General features: G+C 35.9%; 1 protein-coding gene across 4 annotated transcripts in view; it reads left to right on the top strand.

Moving 5' to 3' along the window:
* The window catches only part of TTC39B (tetratricopeptide repeat domain 39B), a 141,954-nt gene that overhangs the window by 106,735 nt on the left and 17,478 nt on the right, over nucleotides 1–17,741 (top strand). For all 4 annotated transcript variants that reach the window (XR_011649411.1, XM_071216740.1, XM_058301888.2 and 1 more), the window contains 9 exons: nucleotides 252–317; nucleotides 1,172–1,280; nucleotides 1,890–1,957; nucleotides 2,045–2,104; nucleotides 3,569–3,730; nucleotides 4,227–4,318; nucleotides 6,620–6,746; nucleotides 9,335–9,443; nucleotides 15,699–15,816. Coding sequence is in view for 3 of the 4 variants with exons in the window: in XM_071216740.1 (XP_071072841.1) it covers nucleotides 252–317; nucleotides 1,172–1,280; nucleotides 1,890–1,957; nucleotides 2,045–2,104; nucleotides 3,569–3,730; nucleotides 4,227–4,318; nucleotides 6,620–6,746; nucleotides 9,335–9,443; nucleotides 15,699–15,816 (911 nt within the window). In the remaining variant the exon portion in view is untranslated. The remainder of the gene's footprint in view (nucleotides 1–251; nucleotides 318–1,171; nucleotides 1,281–1,889; nucleotides 1,958–2,044; nucleotides 2,105–3,568; nucleotides 3,731–4,226; nucleotides 4,319–6,619; nucleotides 6,747–9,334; nucleotides 9,444–15,698; nucleotides 15,817–17,741) is intronic.

Raw genomic sequence — 17,741 nt, 5'->3', positions numbered from 1 at the left:
TTCCTTTTTTTTAGGTTCCATGTCTTAGCTAAATGAAATTAATTCATAAGTAATGACTATAGTGTATGATTATTGAGACATGTGTAGTGGTTTTAGCTTAGCACTATTAATCACTTTACTTTAACATGCCATTATTTACCACATAATCAACATATTACTGAAGCAATAAAACTTTAAGTTATTTTGAGTTTGATAGCTATCTACAGTTTGATACTCTAACATAACTATATAGTATTTTTTCTCTCTTACAGATGCTGTCCCTTTTACCAGCAAGGATTATCAGACTACTAGAATTTATTGGATTTTCTGGAAACAGGGTACAAAATTTAATTTTATCTTAATTTTGACAGGGAAGATAAAACATTATCTATTTAATATGAGTGCAATACAGTATATCTCCATAAGTAGTGTGATAATTATTGGCAATTTATTTGCAGGACAATAAGGACACATTGATCCTTGGTCATATTTTTTAGGAGTTAGACAGTGTTTTCAATTGAAATGAAAAAAATTTTCATCTTTGTTACTTAAGTTTTAGGATTAAAAATTAGGTTTAACTAATATTGCTACTTACTGGATCTGTAGTACTCTTATGTGGTTAGGATAGTCTTTATGCTTTAGTGCCCCCCGGAGTCTCCATCTGTAAAATGAGGGAGTTGGGCTAGATTTCCATGTCTGATATTTTTTTATTCTAATGTCTCAAATAGCAAGGGGAACTATTTGCATTATGTGGAACTTCCTTGTATTTTTACAAGTTTCACTATAAAACTGCAAGAGGAAATTTGCTTTCCATGAGTTTTATTGAATATTGTATGGTGTTTGTTTTTATAGCTTGTAATATTTAGTAATCATAATATGATATTACAATGATTTCCTTATTGTAAAAGCTGTCTCTAGTGTTCAGGACAGCAGGTTTTGAGAAATGTGTGAGAGCAAGCAGAAGCAAAATTTTTTTCTGCTTACTACACTGTTCATGCTCTTCATAAACTATAATGTGTTTAAAATGTAAGTCTTGTTTCTGGTTATGAATAAAAGCATTACTACTGTGCTAAACTCTTGAGAAGGGACACCACCTTCATGGAGGGTGAGGATATATGAACTAGCATTTCAAAGTTTCTGAATATGATTTTCAGTCATGTTTTTTTCTCTAAGATGCATTTAATTTCCGCAGGAGTTGGGCCTCAAGCAGTTAAAAGAAGGTGCATCAGGAAGAAGCATGAGGTCTCCACTATGCTGCTTAACTATACTAGCTTTTCATACTTATATCTCCCTAATACTTGGTAAGGAATGGATTTCATTTTACTTCATTCAAGGTTGACTTTCTTGCATCTGCTGAGTCAGTAAAAATTTAGGAAAGTCAGTAAGACCCAGAAGTCTGTATCTGTTTACATTTTTTGAGAGGGGGAAACCAAAATGGGAAAAAGATTGAGGAGTTCATTTCTTTTTAATTACATATCCTCAGTTATATTTGGGAGAGTGATTGGGGTAGTTTCTTTCATTGAACATTTAAAAAATTATTCCCAGCTAAAAATTTCTATAAAGTTTATTTAAGATGATCTGTTTAGCATATTCGATTAGATTTATTTTTTAGTAGAAAACTAAATTTTTGGTTAAAATAAGTTAGTATTGCTATCGAAACCAGAAATTACAATCCAGGAACCTAAGACAACTACTTCCATTCTTAAGAATTACTCAGTCTCTCTCAAAATCCTTTAAAAATCAAGATGATACTTGTCTTATTTTATCTTCCAAATGTAAAAACAAGAAAAAAATAGTTTTCACCTTTTCCCTGGTTAGGTCTTTGCAATATGTTAATGAAATGTGGAGAGTTAGTTATAAGTATCCACCATGTTTCAATAAGACTGAAACTTTTCCTGTTAAATTTCTAGGTACAGGAGAAGTGAATATTGTGGAAGCAGAGAGGCTCCTTGCACCCTTCCTCCAGCAGTTTCCAAATGTATGCTTAGTATTTCAAGTGTATGTTTCAACCGTAATTAGTCAACATGCACTCGTTGAACAGTGTATTTTCTTCCTTTCTCCACAGGGCTCACTCATCTTATTTTATCATGCCCGAATAGAACTGCTGAAAGGGAATGTTGAAGAGGTAATTTATTTCAGGAGGGTTATTTGGGGAGTTGTCTAAATGGGGAAGATAACTATACTTACTAATGCAATCCATTCTTCATAGATATTGGCTACTACAGACAATGCCGTTGCAAATATTATTATTGTGTATATATTTCTGTGCATATATAAAACACCTTTTTTTTTGGAGGTACTGGGACCAGGGATTAAACCCAGGACCTCATATGTGGGAAGCTGGCACTCATCCATTGAGCCACATTGGCTCCCTAGTTGGTTTTATTGTTGTTGTTTTTTTTTTGTACTTATTTCCACCCTTCTCCCAGTTGTCTGCTCTCTGTGTTGATTCGCTGTATGTGTTCTGTGTCTGCTTCTTTTCATGTCAGCGGCACGGGAATCTGTGTCCCTTTTTGTTGCAGCCTCTTGCTGCGTCAGCTCTCTGTGTGTGTGGCGCCATTCCTTGGCAGGCTGGACTTTATTTCACACTGGGTGGCTTTCCTTACGGGGTGCACTCCTTGTGCGTGGGACTCCCCTATGTGGAGACCCCCTGCGTGGCACAGCACTCCTTGCGCACATCAGCACTGCATGCGGGCCAGCTCCGCATGGGTCAAGGAGGTCCTGGGTTTGAACCGCGGACCTCCCATGTGGGAAGCATGGGAGGTCAAGTTCGCGTCCCTTGTTTTTTGTTTTGTTTTGTTTTTAGGAGGCACCGGGAACCAAACCCGGGACCTCCCATGTGGGAAGCAGGTGCTCAACCACTTGTATCACATCTACTCCCTGAAACACCTTTGGATAAGTAGAATTTCTGGTTTGAAAGGTGGATGCATTATGATAAATCTATCAAAATTGCTCTCCTAATTTTAAGTTTGTTCAAAATACTTTTTTCCAGTTATATTTGCCAACTCTGGACGTTATCTATCTTTTAAATTTTTGCCAATCTTTATTTTCCTGTTTACAGATTTCTTCGTATGTAAAGTTGTCATTTGTGTATCCTTCTGTCTGATTTGCCTGTTCACATCTTTGCCAATTTTTCCATTGAGTTGTTGGTCTTTTCTTTAAGGATTTTATAAAATAGTATGATAAAGGGTTAATCCTTTATCATTATATATGCAGTAAATATCTTTTCTCCATCTATCCATTGCCTTTAACTTTGTTTAAGGTGTGTTTTACTCAGTGGAAGTTTTGACTTTTTGTGAACTCAAATTTGACAGTTTTCCTAAAAGACTTCTGCCTTTTATATCTTACTTGGGAAGAGACTTCCCTACTCCCATGTTATAAAGTTTCAAGGCCCCATCACAAAGTTAAATAAAAGCACAGAGCTTAAATATGTCAGTGCATGTAAGGGAAGGAACATATTGTAATATTGAGTGGTTTGATGAATTATAATTTTGTTCTTTTTGTGCAAAGTGTTTTATATATTTTTCTATTAGGTTATTAACTCCTAGTCTAATATCTGGATGATCAACTTTATGCAATTCACTTATAGGCACAAGAGATATTCCGAAAATGCATTTCAGTTCAAGAAGAATGGAAACAGTTTCACCATCTTTGTTACTGGGAGCTGATGTGGATTTATGTATTCCAACAAAACTGGATACAGGCATATTACTATTCAGATCTGCTTTGCAAAGAGAGTAAATGGTCCAAGGTAAATTGCAGGCATCTTTTTGTTGATAAGTGGCCAGAATGATTTTCATTTAGGACTATTTGTTGAAAGCATGACATCAACACTAATTTCTCAACTTAGAGATCCATCAAAGGAGTAAATATGCATTAAGTATCTACTGCCTCGAGCAGTGAACTGCACTTATATATAAAGTTATTAAATATCAATAGACCAGATAATTCTCTTAGACTTTCAGATGCTTTGATGATCAGGCTTTTCATGATAATCAGAATTAATTCTTATCCATTTGTGAGAAGTTGAAAGGAATGAGATAGCAGTCTCTCATTACAGTTGTATACTACAAAAATGATCTAAATTAAGTGAAAAGTATTATATTCATTTGGAATAAGCAATATAAAACTTTTTATTTCCCTTCATATTTTATCTGGAGGATTTGTAGGTCATTCCTGATTTGCCAGTAGAAATGACATGTACCAGGGATATTCTGTAACCAGTTGCTGTTCTTCTTTTCCTCAAGGCAACGTATGTGTTTCTGAAAGCTGCAATTTTGAGTATGCTTCCAGAGGAGGATGCAGTAGCAACTAAAGAGAATGTGGTAACTTTATTCAGGTAAACAAGATAGTATTTCTGTATTGTCTTACATACATATAAATGAGCACACAAATACATCTTCTTCCGTTTTCCCTTAATGTTCTCCTATGCTTCACCTCCATATTTCTTTAATTTACATAATAATTTGATACAGGAACCCTTAAAATAGCACATTTAGCCAAGTGTCAAAATGTCATCCTTTTAGTAGGATTTTGCAAATATGCTGGTGTGATTGGGATCTTGAGAACACATCTTTTTATTAATGTTTTGGGAGTAGGTTTTATTATTGGGACTTTGCTACTGAATTTTTAACGCAGTTTACTAATTTGTATTTTACCAAAAGATGTTAAAGAAAAGGGAGAGGCTATGAGGAGGGTGGAAAATGTCTGAACTCATTGTTACAGAGAATGAGGTGACCAGAGAAAGACAGTAAGAGGAATGGCAGGCCGTGTAAGGGCGCATACGAGGTTGGGGATGGATGATGGTTTTACAGTGATACCAGTTTGCTCTCAGTGCGGATGCAAGGAAAATGGATTCTGTGGTCCATCCAGGGTTGGGTTTTTGCCAATTGGGTGTGAAGACGAGGCAGTGGACAAAGGAGTTTAGGATATAGGCCAAAGCTTGCTGAAGTGAAGGACACAGTGCAATCTAAGTTGGAATATAGAGGGACAGCGATAAAGAGAGACTGCTGGATTGGGAGAAAGTTGAAGGGCAAGTGGACTGAAAGTCTTATAACAGCTAAGTTAGAAGGAGGAGGTAGTGTTCAAATGTAGCCTACATGAGTTAATGCTTTGAACTGGAAAAGTTAGAGGTGATAAAGGGATATGACTATAGGTGTGGGTGGCTGAGACAAAAAAAAGACCACAGACCCCACTACATTTTTCAAGCATAATTGATTCTTTTAAATGGGGTACTGTTTTCTGTGGTCACACCTTGAAAAATAATGGCTTACTGGAACTTATAGACTTGCCAGAACAAATTTGCAAGTGTAATAACCAGGACCTTGTATATTGTCCACAGTTTTTCATTTCCTTTTTAAGTTTTTTAAAAAAAATAGGGCTATGTATAATAACAGCAGAATTAACAATATTAGAACCATTGTCTGATAAATGTCACCTCTTAATGGTAAAATGCATTTCCTCAGTTCACATCAACAATGCATAATGGAATGGACTGAGAGTTAATGAGTTAGTGGAATGTGGTACATTAAAGTCTTTTAGATCTCCCCCCATTTTCTCCACTTCATTTTAACTTTTCTCTATATCAAAACAATTTGTCTGAAAATTACCAATCTTATTTTTAGGGGAAAGCTTGAGATACAATATATAACGTATATGTGATAACATATAATTTATTGGGATAGTGAAACTCCTAAATATGAGTGTTCTCTTATACAGACTGTGATTTTTAAGCCATGGGGTTTCATGTCCCAGGCGTGCTTCCTGTCCCTCCTCCCCTATCCTGCCCTTCTCCGGCCTGTTCCACTGGTGTTAATTGAATATCAAATGATGAGACATTCTGGTTTAAAATACTCAAATTGTATCCAGAAATAACCTACCACAAGTTTGAGCTAATATCAGAATAGTTTTTCTTTTAGTGATATAACTGGATATATCCCCAAATTCTTTCTTGGCAGCCCATTTGATTCATTCACAAGAAAATGTAAGAAATTACTTCCAGGAACAGATAGTCTCTCCATTCTGCCTCATTTTTTGTTTGTTTGTGAATTTCATAATTGAATACCTTAGAATTTTGAGAAGTTGGTAAACCTGCTGCTTGTCTTTAGCTGATCATTTCTGCAATTGCCTATGCTTGGAAAACATGTTTTTAAATTATAAATTAATTGATGGGCTATCTTTTGAGCCACATTCTTTTATAAATCTGTTCATACTTGCAGATAGGAACATGAAATGTACAATGTAGGTACTAGAGTGAAAAATAGTTTGGAATCTTTACTGCTTGCTTATAGAAATTATATACCTAGACTGCCCAGACCCTGTTTGATAGAAAATGGCATTAGCTAAGTTGGCTAGTAAAAAAAAAGTATAAATCAGTGGTTCTTAAACTTGAGGGTGCATCAAAATTACCTGGAAGACTTATTGAAATCCAGGTTAATGAGCCCTACCCCTGGAGTTTCTGATTCAGTAGGTCTGGGGTAGAGACTGAAAATTTGCATTTCGAACAGGTTTCTAGGTGATGTTCAACTTACAGTGAACATCACAGTGTCTGCAGATCACGCTGTGAAAACCACCAGTGTAAATGCTGTGTGTTCTAATCACTTTGTCTTTCACTGGGGGTGGTGGCTGGGAATCTTCACAGACAGGTGGAAAGCTTGAAGCAGAGAATAGCTGGTAAATCTATTCCTACTGAGAAGTTCGCTGTGAGGAAATCACGACGTTACTCCATCTCCTTGCCTGCACCAGTGAAGCTCGTCTTACCTGCCCTGGTATCTGCATTTATTTTATTTACTGTTTGAGTTCTAGAAATAAATTGTCTATTTACAGCAGCAGGGGGCATATCTAACTTTTGTTGGAAAATTAAAAACCATTGTAAGTGTTTTTGTAAGGTGACTTTGTATACATAATTTAATTTATTAATAAATAATTTCAGCTAGTGTATGTTCTAGACATGATACAATTATATATATATACATATATATAATTTAATTCTTGCAATAACTCTATGAGGGTAGTTTCTCTTTTTAGCCCTGTTAACAGATAAGGAAATTTGGGAAGCGGACGTGGCTCAATTGATAAGAGCGTCCGTCTACCATATGAAAGGTCCAGGGTTTGATCTCCAGGGCCTCCTGACCCTTGTGATGAGCTGGCCCAAGTGCTGTGCTGCTGCACTCAAGGAGTGCCATGCAGGGGTGCCCCTGCGTAGTGGTGCCCCATGCGCAAGGTGTGTACCCTGCAAGGAGAGCCACCCCACATGAAAAAAGCGCAGTCTGCGCAGCCTGCCGGAAAGTGGTGCTGCATACATGGAGAGCTGATGCAGCAATACGATGCAGCAAAAATAGACGCAGTTTCTCAGTGCCGCCTGATAATGCAAGTGGATGCAGAAGAACACACAGCAAATGGACACAGAGAGCAGACAATTGGGGAGGGGGATGGACAGGAGAGAAATAAATAAAATAAATCTTTTAAAAAACAACAAAACAGATAAGGAAATTCAAGTAGAAAGAGGTTAAGATGTTGAAATCAAAGTCACAGAGCTAGGGAGTGGCAGAATTGATTCCAGAGCAGACATTTTATGTATATATCTCATTCCAACAGAATTATTATGTGAGCCGCATGCGTAATTTTACATTTTCTAGCACCCACATTAAAAAAAGCAAAAGGAAACATGAAAATTAATTTGAAGATTATATTTTGTCTAACCCAGTATGCGCAAAATTTTGTCATTTCAACATGTAATAAAAAATTATTGAGGTATTTCACATTCTTTTGTATCACATGAATTCTCTGACATCTGCCTATGTTTTGTATTTGCAGCACACCTCAGTGTGAACTAGCTGCATTTCAAGTGCTTGGGGGTCCCCAGGGTTGCTGTCTGCCCTTTTGGGCAGCTCAGGTCTAGATTAGAGCCATGCATTCTTCATTGTTAAGCTATTTATACCATACTTTGGTGAAAAGAGTAATTTTTGTGAAAAGCGTAATTTTATCTGAAATTTTCTAAATGAAGACTTCTTAAAAAGGGATGACTATATCAAATCACCATGACTCTGGGGTTTCAGTTGTTGCATAGGTAGTTTACACAAGAAAGGGATCTCCCGATACCTTGCCATTCAATAATTTTCCCTGGAAGTTTTTTTCTTACTGTTTTACAGAACTGTCCTGAACATTTTCTAGAGCATCATAGTTCTTTCTCTGCCCTAGTACTTAAATTTTAGTCCACGTAATTGTATCTTGCTTTGCTACTGCACTGCACTTTTTTCTCTAGGCTTATGAATGTAGAACTTATAGAATATTGGCTTGAATTTGTGGCTCCCAGGACTTTTATCAGAAGCCTCTTTTTCATAAAATGTCAGACTTGTGCTTGCCTCCTTCTGATAAAATAGTCTATCAGTTATTGAATTTAGCTCTTACTCTATTTAGCAATTAGAATATAACATGTAAAATTGAAGGCAGAGTGTTGTGATCTTAGTTTTTAGTTGCAAAAATAGAGTTCACTTTGCTGTCATTGTATTTAATGTGTCTTCCTCAGTTCCACTGCTTTCCTGGTAAGAGACTTTTCAGGCAATATCTTTATCTCGTTTTAAAATTCATTTCTAAGAAGATACTAATTACCCTGCTTATTTCATATCCTTCAAAATCTGAACTGCACTACCAGGAAAATTAGAAAAATATTTTCAAGCAAAAGCACATTTGTTTTTGATCCAAAAAAAATTTCTCATCTGTTAGCCTGTTAAACATAATCTGTAATCAGAAATCATTAGTTTACGTTTTCAGGGGCTGTCATTCAACCATATGGCCTTTAAATGAATGCATTTTCTGCATATTGGATTGCATTACTGGACTGTGTTTAGTGTTATAAGAGAACCTGAGCCCAGTAAAATATTTCTAATGCTCATTTCCAGAGATGTTCTTGGAAACATTTCATATAAACAACTGGCTGCTATTTTAAAATGTTTCTCTTTACTTAAAAAAATTAGTATTGTTCATATTATCAGTTTAAAATATTATGTTTATTTATGTATCTTTTGTGTAATAACTTCCTAAAAGAATTGAATGCCAGTAGATTCTTAATAAATATTTGTTAACTGAATGAATAAATTGAGTTTTCGGTAAAAACATAATATATGCAGCATACACTGAATTACTTCACATTATAAAAACTGAAAAGCATACAATAAAATGAGAAAAAGGGAAATTATTTTACTGAACTCTGAATGAGGAAACTAAGGAAAATGATCTCCAAATGGTGTCTTGAGGTTCCTAGCAACCAAGACAGAACAACATACATAGTTTTGTTGTTGAAAATTACTTCGAATAACCTCACAGTTGCAAATGGTGTTTCATTCTTCTTCTTTAGGAAATGATGTATGTCTGGAATGGTTTTCCAATAGTGAGCAAAAGAAAAGACCTTTCTGAAAATTTGTTGGTAACTGTTGAAAAGGCTGAGGCAGCTTTACAAAATGAAAGTAAGTATGAAAGGTAAGAACATAGGATCCTTTTCTTGGCTCCTCTCCCATTCGCCTGTTGTTTTCTTGTGCATATCTACTCATGCTAATTTGTGTGCATCACCAGGACAAGAACCTGAACTGAAGACATTGCAGTGGGGGGGTAGGATGGGAGGTGAATGGGGGGGTAGGTTTGTAATCAAGATGAAGAGAGGAATGATGCATGCTGCAACTTGGATAAACCTTGAAAACATTATTCTGAGTGAGAGAAGCCAGACACATAAAGTGACATATGTTATGATTCCAGTTATATGAATAGGCAAACCTATAGGGGCAGAAAGTAGAGTAGTGGTTGCCTAGGGTTGGAAGTGGTAGTGGAGGGGGAGGGATGGGGGGGATGATGATAGCTAAAGGGTATGGGATTTTTTTTGGGCTGATGAAGTGTTCTAAAATTGATGGTGGCACAACTGTGAATATGCGAAAAGTTGTTGAATTGTACACTTTAAATGGGCGAATTATATGGTATGTGAATTATACCTCAATAAAGCTTTAACCAAAAATAAAAAGTAAAGATGAAGAGAGGGAGGCAGCCATTCAAGGTTTTTTGTCTTTATTTGTTTTTTTAATGTTACATTAAAAAAATATGAGGCCCCCATATACCCCCCACCCCCCTCACCCCACTCCTCCTTCCATAATAGCAACTTCCTCCATCATCATGAGACATTCATTGCACTTGGTGAATACATCTCTGAGCACCGCTGCACCTCATGGTCAATGGTCCACACCATAGTCCACACTCTCCCACAGTCCACCCAGTGGGCCATAGGAGGACATACAATGTCCAGTAACTGTCCCTGAAGCACCACCCAGGACAACTCCAACCCCCGAAAAGGCACCCACATCACATCTCTTCCTCCTACTCCCTACCCTCAGCAGCCACCATGGCCACTTTCTCCACACCAATGCCACATTTTCTTCGATTACTACTAATCACAATAGTTCATGAATAGAATATCAGTAAGTACACTCAGAAAATGCTCATTTTCTTCTGGTTTTTCTTTGTTGTGACCTTTCCCACTGTTAGGCTATTGTGTTTTTGCAACACAAGGAAATAAATGTTTTCAAGTTGAAATCTCATCATAATTTAATTATTTTACCTGTTACTTTTGGTTATACTAGAAGACCTACCCCAAATTAGCTCTTTTTCCTGGAAGCAGCTGACATAGTAGAGGGAGAATCAGGAGATAGGTTTCTAGTCCCAGCACTGCAGCTTTCAGACTCTGGGAAGTATACCTCATTGTTCCGTGCTTCAGGTTTTTGTTGTTGTTTGCTTGTTAGTTTGCTTTAAATGGGAGGAGTGTTGGACAAGCTAATACCCAAAGTTAATTTCTTGCTTTGACATTTTCTGAGTTTGTTTTTAATAGAGATTTTTATCTTTCAGTAAGCAAAGCTATAAATGAAAACCTTTATTTTATTCCTTCTCAACCCCCAAATCATTTAAGTATATCTCAAGGTAATGGTCTTAGGTTTTGGAATACTCTAAGCATAGAAGTAAAATGAAACATGGTAAAGTGCATAGAAATTCGGAAATAGTTTGGAAAAATAATTTAATAAGCATGAACTCATTTTTCTTACATGGAAAAAGATGCCCCTGAAGGAGCTCTGGCTCTAGACTCAACATTCTACCCACTTGGGGGATTAAATGATTGAATTGGCTCCAGGGATGAGGACCCCATTTTGGTTTTTTTTTTGTTTTGTGTTGTTTTGTTTTTTAAATATTAGAGCTTCTATATAAAGCTGAGATGCTTAATAAGATTTCTCTTTTAAATTACCCTTTTAAAATTAAACACAGAATTGTTAGGTATAGGTGAAAAAAATCACCCATATTTTTGCTACTATAACACAATGACTTTAGAATATTGTATATTCCATTCTAGTCTTATTTTTATAGTTCCAGTCACTGTGTACCTGAATACCTACTGTCCTAGTTTTTTTTTTTCATTTAGCATATCATAAATGTTTTTTCCTTGTTGCTAAATAACCTTTATACTGATAATTCCAAAAGCTTTATATAGCACACTCCATGTAGCTCATGTATCATAATTTAACTAACTCTTCCAGTATTGTTGGGCATTTAAGCTGCTTTCCACATTTAAAATAATTCTAGCTTTAGTTTTCCATCAATAGGGAAAGAAATATAAAAGAATGAAAGCTGAGTCAGTGAACTCATTTGCTAGTAAGGCTGAGGTTTGGGGCCCAAATAGCTAAGAAATCAAACAGAACAATGCTGTTGGGAGGCCACAGTCTCAACCACAATCCCCTCCGCAGCCTGAACCCCACCTCCCCAACTTTGGACGTCTGCAGACTAGTGCTCTCTGGTAGAACATGAGGTGCATAGATTCAAGTGGATTACTCTACTCTGCTATTGAAAAAAATGGTCATTTGCAAAGCTCATCTGTTGTTGGAAGTATGTCACTTTCTCATACTAAAGGTGGCTCTTTTGTTGAAGAACCAAACTGAAGTAGATTCCCTTTGTCTTTCTTTTCCCTCCCCCTTTCACAGAGAATGTATGAAACATCATCCTCTTATTGAGCTGGAAGTTAGGTAGAGTAGTCAAAATATTGAGGAATTCATTTCAGGGACTGAGAATTCCCTTTAAATTCTGGGCTACAGGGAAGCAAGTAGAAAGAAGTCTCAAGAATCTGGGAGCAGAAAGAGGAAGGCAAAGTTTGTACTGTTTCGTAAAGAACGAGAGAAACGTATGTAAAAATACAGACTGTAGACTCCTGGATGAACATTTCAGACTTCATTTGTGCATTCTTCTAGCTAATGCTGTCACTAACATATCTCTACAGAGTTTTTATTAATGTGGAGTTTTGATAAGTTTTCTTATGATTTTTAATGTGAAATAATTTCAAATATGGAAAGTGGTCTCTCTTGATTTGAGATAACTTAAAGCCACACCATTTTGAAATTCAGATGAAATAAAAATATAGGAGAGTTCACCTTAAAGAGTGAAATTTCAAAATATGCATACCTGTAAAAATCCATTTGATCTTTTAACACATTTTTTAGTATTTATTTTTGTTCAAATAATTTTACCACTTTTAGTTAATTAGCTTATTTGAACACCCTTTGTTTTCCCATACTAGATAGGTAATGTAGAGAAAATATTATTATTCTTGCTCTTAAAGAATCTGTGATGAAAACCTCCCAAATCCATAAAGTTAAATCCATAAATGAATATATTTAAAAATAAGTGGATATATGAGAAGTGGGAAGAAAAGGAAAATCCTTTTTTATTAACTGAAATCATTTGTAGCATGTTTTTTCCTAGAAGAAACAGGTCAGCTTTTCTTCTAACGTTTTCCAATAAAGGTAAGGGTTTTAATTCAGTAGAATAAATTCTGATATTTGAATGTATCTCCTCCATAGTATATATAGATTAATATGTACCTCCAAATAGTGGGGCCTTTGTATATCCAGAAGTCCTGGCATTGGGTCTATTGGATATTTCTCTATTTGGGCAAGCTCGTTTTTTTCCCCCTCCCTTTTATTTTGTCTCTCCATCAATTGGGAAAAAGTTAAAGGAGTAATAGATGTATCAAACTGTTCATGTGAAAGGCAAAAGAAGTTTAGAGAACAATTCTATCACTGATGTCAGGCTGTTCCTCTCCACCATTCCTTTTTTTTTTCTCGTGATTTATGAAAATGAGAGGCTTTGGAGGCATATAAGCAAGAGCGAGAGTAGCTGAGACAGATAGAAAAACTATACCTCTGTATAATTCTGGCTTTACATGTCTTCCACTTCAATAAAAATTGGTTTACTTTCTTAAGATCACCTTTGCCAGGTGTTCCACATGAATTTATCATGTCTTCAGGTCCGTTATTTTATGTAGGAAGATTATTGCACTCCTCTCCCCCTCCCCTTCCCTGTCTCTCTCCATCCCAAATAGATAAGGAGTTGTTAGGGCCTTTTTGGTAAGGCTCCTATCCTTAAGAGTGGGAAAAAATACAAAATTGGAAAATGTCATTAAGATATAAGCCTGAAGTTACTTCAATCTCCTCCATCTCTTCCCCCATTACTAGTGTTTGTTTCCATTTCCTAGATAAGTGAAATCATTTCTAAAAGATGACGGGAGTACAATTAGTATTCTTTTCTGGCAATGTTCTGGTTATAGGTTATAGGTTGGTTATAGGTTGAAAGGCTGATCACTGATACAAAATGTGGAATCCTGTTTGAAGACAAGAGGTACTTGGTGGTGTGTTTGGAGTTAGCATTTGGTCATTGATTCCATAGCATTTCATTTGAAATCTAACTAAATTCAAAATGTAGTGAGAAGTTGACACATTGGTTCTACTTTTACTATTTGTTACACAGTTAAAATGCTTAATGAAATTGTATAGCAAACATAATCTGAGTTATGTAAAAATCTTTTCACTTACCAAATCTATTTTCAGATTTCTCTTGGTGCATTTCCATTAGCTTTTAAAAATTTCAACAGAAAACAAAAAGAACAAAAACTAACTTGTTCATTAAAAAAAAAAATTTCAACAGATATTTTTGTGGATTGGGCCTCAAATTTATTTTTTCCCCTCTGTTTTATTAGTAAGTTCCTAAGTTTGGCATATCTTTTGTGATGAAACTGCTTTGACTGCACTGTCATGTGATTTTCTTTGAAGGTAGATTGGAAACCCTGCATGTTTGAGATGTTCATCCATGAACACAAGCATGAGGTGGAGACTCATGATCAAGCTTTCATATTTTAAAGGGAAACAATCACCAGATAGATAGTGCTCTGTAGTCTGAGGTTTTTGGAGGAATATAGTATTTTTGAACCCGTTTACCATATCCCTACTTGTGATTTAAACAAAAATTAAGTGTGGCCCTACTGGTGCCATAGCTTTCCATGGTGTTTGTTCCTTTGCAAAGTCATTCACTGAGCACCAGAATTTGTGATAGCACAGACTGTCAATAACATGCTGTAAGGAGCTCAGTGGGATGTACGAAAGTGATAATAAATGATAGCATCCAGTATGGACCCTGAGAGTTTGGATCCTGAAAAGTACTATTTCATTGAATATATATTTCAATGAACATCTGTGATTGGAAGAATATATTTGTCTGGGTGTTAGTATAATGGTTCTTAATAAGTAATTGGAAAGGTAATGTGGTGTTGATATCTGTGATTTTCATTGTGAATTACTTATCAAGGCTTGGTAATTAGAAGTGAACAATGTTTGCAGCACCTAAAAGTAAAAGATCCCCTTCTAGTTGGCTAAGTAGCATCATTAACCTGCTGTGGATAAGCAGTTCACTAACTAAAACATCAGCACATACTCAGGATGATTTCTGAGGTTTGTACTGAGAGCAGGAGGATTTTAATATGAGGACCTCATTAGTTCATTTTACTGTCCCTCCCACCTAGTTATCACAGCCTGAAATATATAAATTATCAGTCTGTCTTTGAATGACTCCTTAGGACATATAACTTGCAAAAAACAAAATTCAAGAGTGATAGACATGAAGAGCTACCTTTGTCAGATAGATGTCACAGATAATATGATTCCTTCTGTTTAATAATGTTTGCTTTGGACTGTAGAAGGTAAAACATCATTTCCAAAATGGGAAAAAGTGATGGGAGAAAATTCTTTATGTTTCCCTCAAGCAATTAGAAGTGGGTTGTGTGTGTGTGGGGGGAGTGGGGTTAGGTGCTTCCAGGTACTTCAGAACTGTTTTGTCTAATTTTATTACATAATTTCTCCCCAAAAGAACATAACCTGGGAGAATTGATCATAAGTTGTAAACATAATGATCTGGAGAGGGCATTTTTACTTCCTGAATTTTTAATGGTTATAAGACCATCTGCTGCTCCATATGGGCGTGTTATCCTCCCCTGTATCGAAGCTAACACAGTCATAAGCCAAAACAACAGGAGGCGGCAGCCATCTTGCTCCCGGTGGTTTTACCTTTTATAGGATTAAATAAAGCTCTTAATACTTAGAGTTCAGATTTTCTGTTGTATCTAAGGTCACGTAACTCAGAGTATGATCTCATAAATTTTTAAAAGTAGATAGCATGGTGTACTAAGGTAGTAAATACAACATTTTTTTAAATTTAAAAATTTTTATTGTATTTTAGTAAGGCCTAACAAATGCTAAAATGTTTTCCTTATTTTAAAGTTTTCCTCTAAAACCTAAACACTTTTAATTCTTCCTCTTAATTAGGATTTCTAAAAGTATTTTCTTGTGTGTGTGTGTTTTGTTTGTTTGAAGACTTCAGTGACTACTCCATGGATGATGAGTGCTTAGTGAAGTTGCTGAAGGGATGCTGTCTGAAGAATTTACAAAGGCCCTTGCAAGCTGAATTGTGTTTCAATCATGTTATTCAAAGGTAAAAACAAATAGAAAAATCAACCTAACTGAAATTGTGGTTTCTGGGGAATTACTGTGAGAAAATGATACAAATGCTTTTATCTCCTTCTGCTGAAATTTTGCTGGTGTCACTAGAAAGCAAATCTGGTAGTATTTTCTTTGTTCTTTGTGAACAGAATTATAATCTAACTGAAAGATAGTTTCATGCCTTTCCACTTGATGTTCAATGGTAGCACACAAAAACTAAATTTATGGCCAGGCTAACAGGTGTCTATCTAATTTCTGGCAGTGATATACTGAACCTCTGATATTTTTTAAATTCGTGCATTTTGTTTATTCATTCGTTTATTACACAAACATTTAAGCACCTACCATGTGCCAGACACTGTGCAGAATCCTAGGGATTCAGATTTAAGTAGACAGGTTTGCTATCACTGTAATTAGAAACTGGCAGGGAAAAAAGACATGTGATGAGTGCTGTAAATGATGCTGTTTTGGCAAAGGGCATTTCTTCTGTATATCAATGAGTTTAAAAAAAAAATAGCTTGATGAAGGTATCTTATACCTTACAAAACATAGAATGGAATCACAGCCTTTATGTCTATCTAGCCCGCTTTTCTACATCTGAGGTCATAAATCTAAATATCTCCAAGGACCAGAGAGGTAGCCTTACTGAGCGAGGCAGGCTGACTGACATCAAGAAGTGGAATTGATGGGCACTTGTAGATAAGGGAGATTGTCTTCTTGTGAAAAGTGCAGCCACTCCTTAGCTCTGATTATTGCACTGTACAATGTGGACCTAGTATTGCTAATCCCTACAATTTTCAAGAGAAGGTCAAAGTCTGGATTTTATGTAAAATCTCCTGATTTGGAAATATTGGTCCAAAACATTCTAAAATGCTTTGTAAGCCAAAAAGATCATAACTAGGGGCTGCCATTTTGCATACTCTATTCTCTATCATATACCTTTCCAATCATTATCCCTTATCTCCTTCTTCCTGACAGTATTTTGTGGTAATATAGAAATGCTAATGGAATGTTTCTTCTCTCCAGTGCTCAGCTGCTGTGAACCTACATCTGAAAGATCCTGATTAAGAAATTATGGGGGGTGGGGGGAATGCAGCTCATAGAGGTAAAGTAAGCAGGGTGCTTACTTTAAGGGCATGTTTAGGATTCCAGAGAGGCCCTCAGCTGGGTGAAATGTATACTGTACTTACTTGCAGCATTTTGACCTTGGTTCAGAAGAGTCCCTTAGAGTAAGTTGGGAAATATAATTACCAAAATCTTCAAAGATTTTGTAAGTGACTTTGCATATTGTTTTAGGTGATACTTTGATTTAAAGAACAACTTAAGTTTCTCCTTGCTAACACCCATACACTTAGAGTGTTCACGTCAAATTAACTTGAGAAGCAGAGGATGGGTAATTATTGTGAGAATAATGGAACTCTACCTCACTTAGAAAGATTAACATCCTTCAATTAGAGTGAAGTTTTTATATTTTTGCTAGACAAAAACTTAAATTCTGCTTTCTGGAGCAATTCTTCCTAGTCTCTTTGCAGAGACACTTTTGATATCTTCCTCTATGATATGTTTTTCATTTCTATCATTTCCATTGGAAGCCCTTTAATAGATTGTATATCTCAGCTGATATTCCACATTCTGTTCATATGCTGTCCACTTGCCCATTAGATGCTTTCTTAACATATTAATAATTGCTGTTTTAAAGTCCCTGTCTGATAATTTAAAGATTTGGGCTATCTCTGGGTCTAGTTTTCCGTTTTGCTTTTTTGGTGTCTTGAAATTTTTGATTGCATGACAGACATGGTATATAAAAAACAGTAGAGACTGAGTTAAATGGTGTTTATTCCTGGAAATAGGAGCACCTGTTTTTCTTCCATGCTTTCAGTGTGAGAATTTGAGTCACTCTAGCCCCAGTTCACCTGG

The sequence above is a fragment of the Dasypus novemcinctus genome, chromosome 8 (genome assembly GCF_030445035.2).
Source record: "Dasypus novemcinctus isolate mDasNov1 chromosome 8, mDasNov1.1.hap2, whole genome shotgun sequence".
NCBI lineage: Eukaryota > Metazoa > Chordata > Mammalia > Cingulata > Dasypodidae > Dasypus > Dasypus novemcinctus.
Note: the sequence above shows the minus strand (reverse complement) of the source record. Positions and strands in the feature narration are given on the sequence as shown.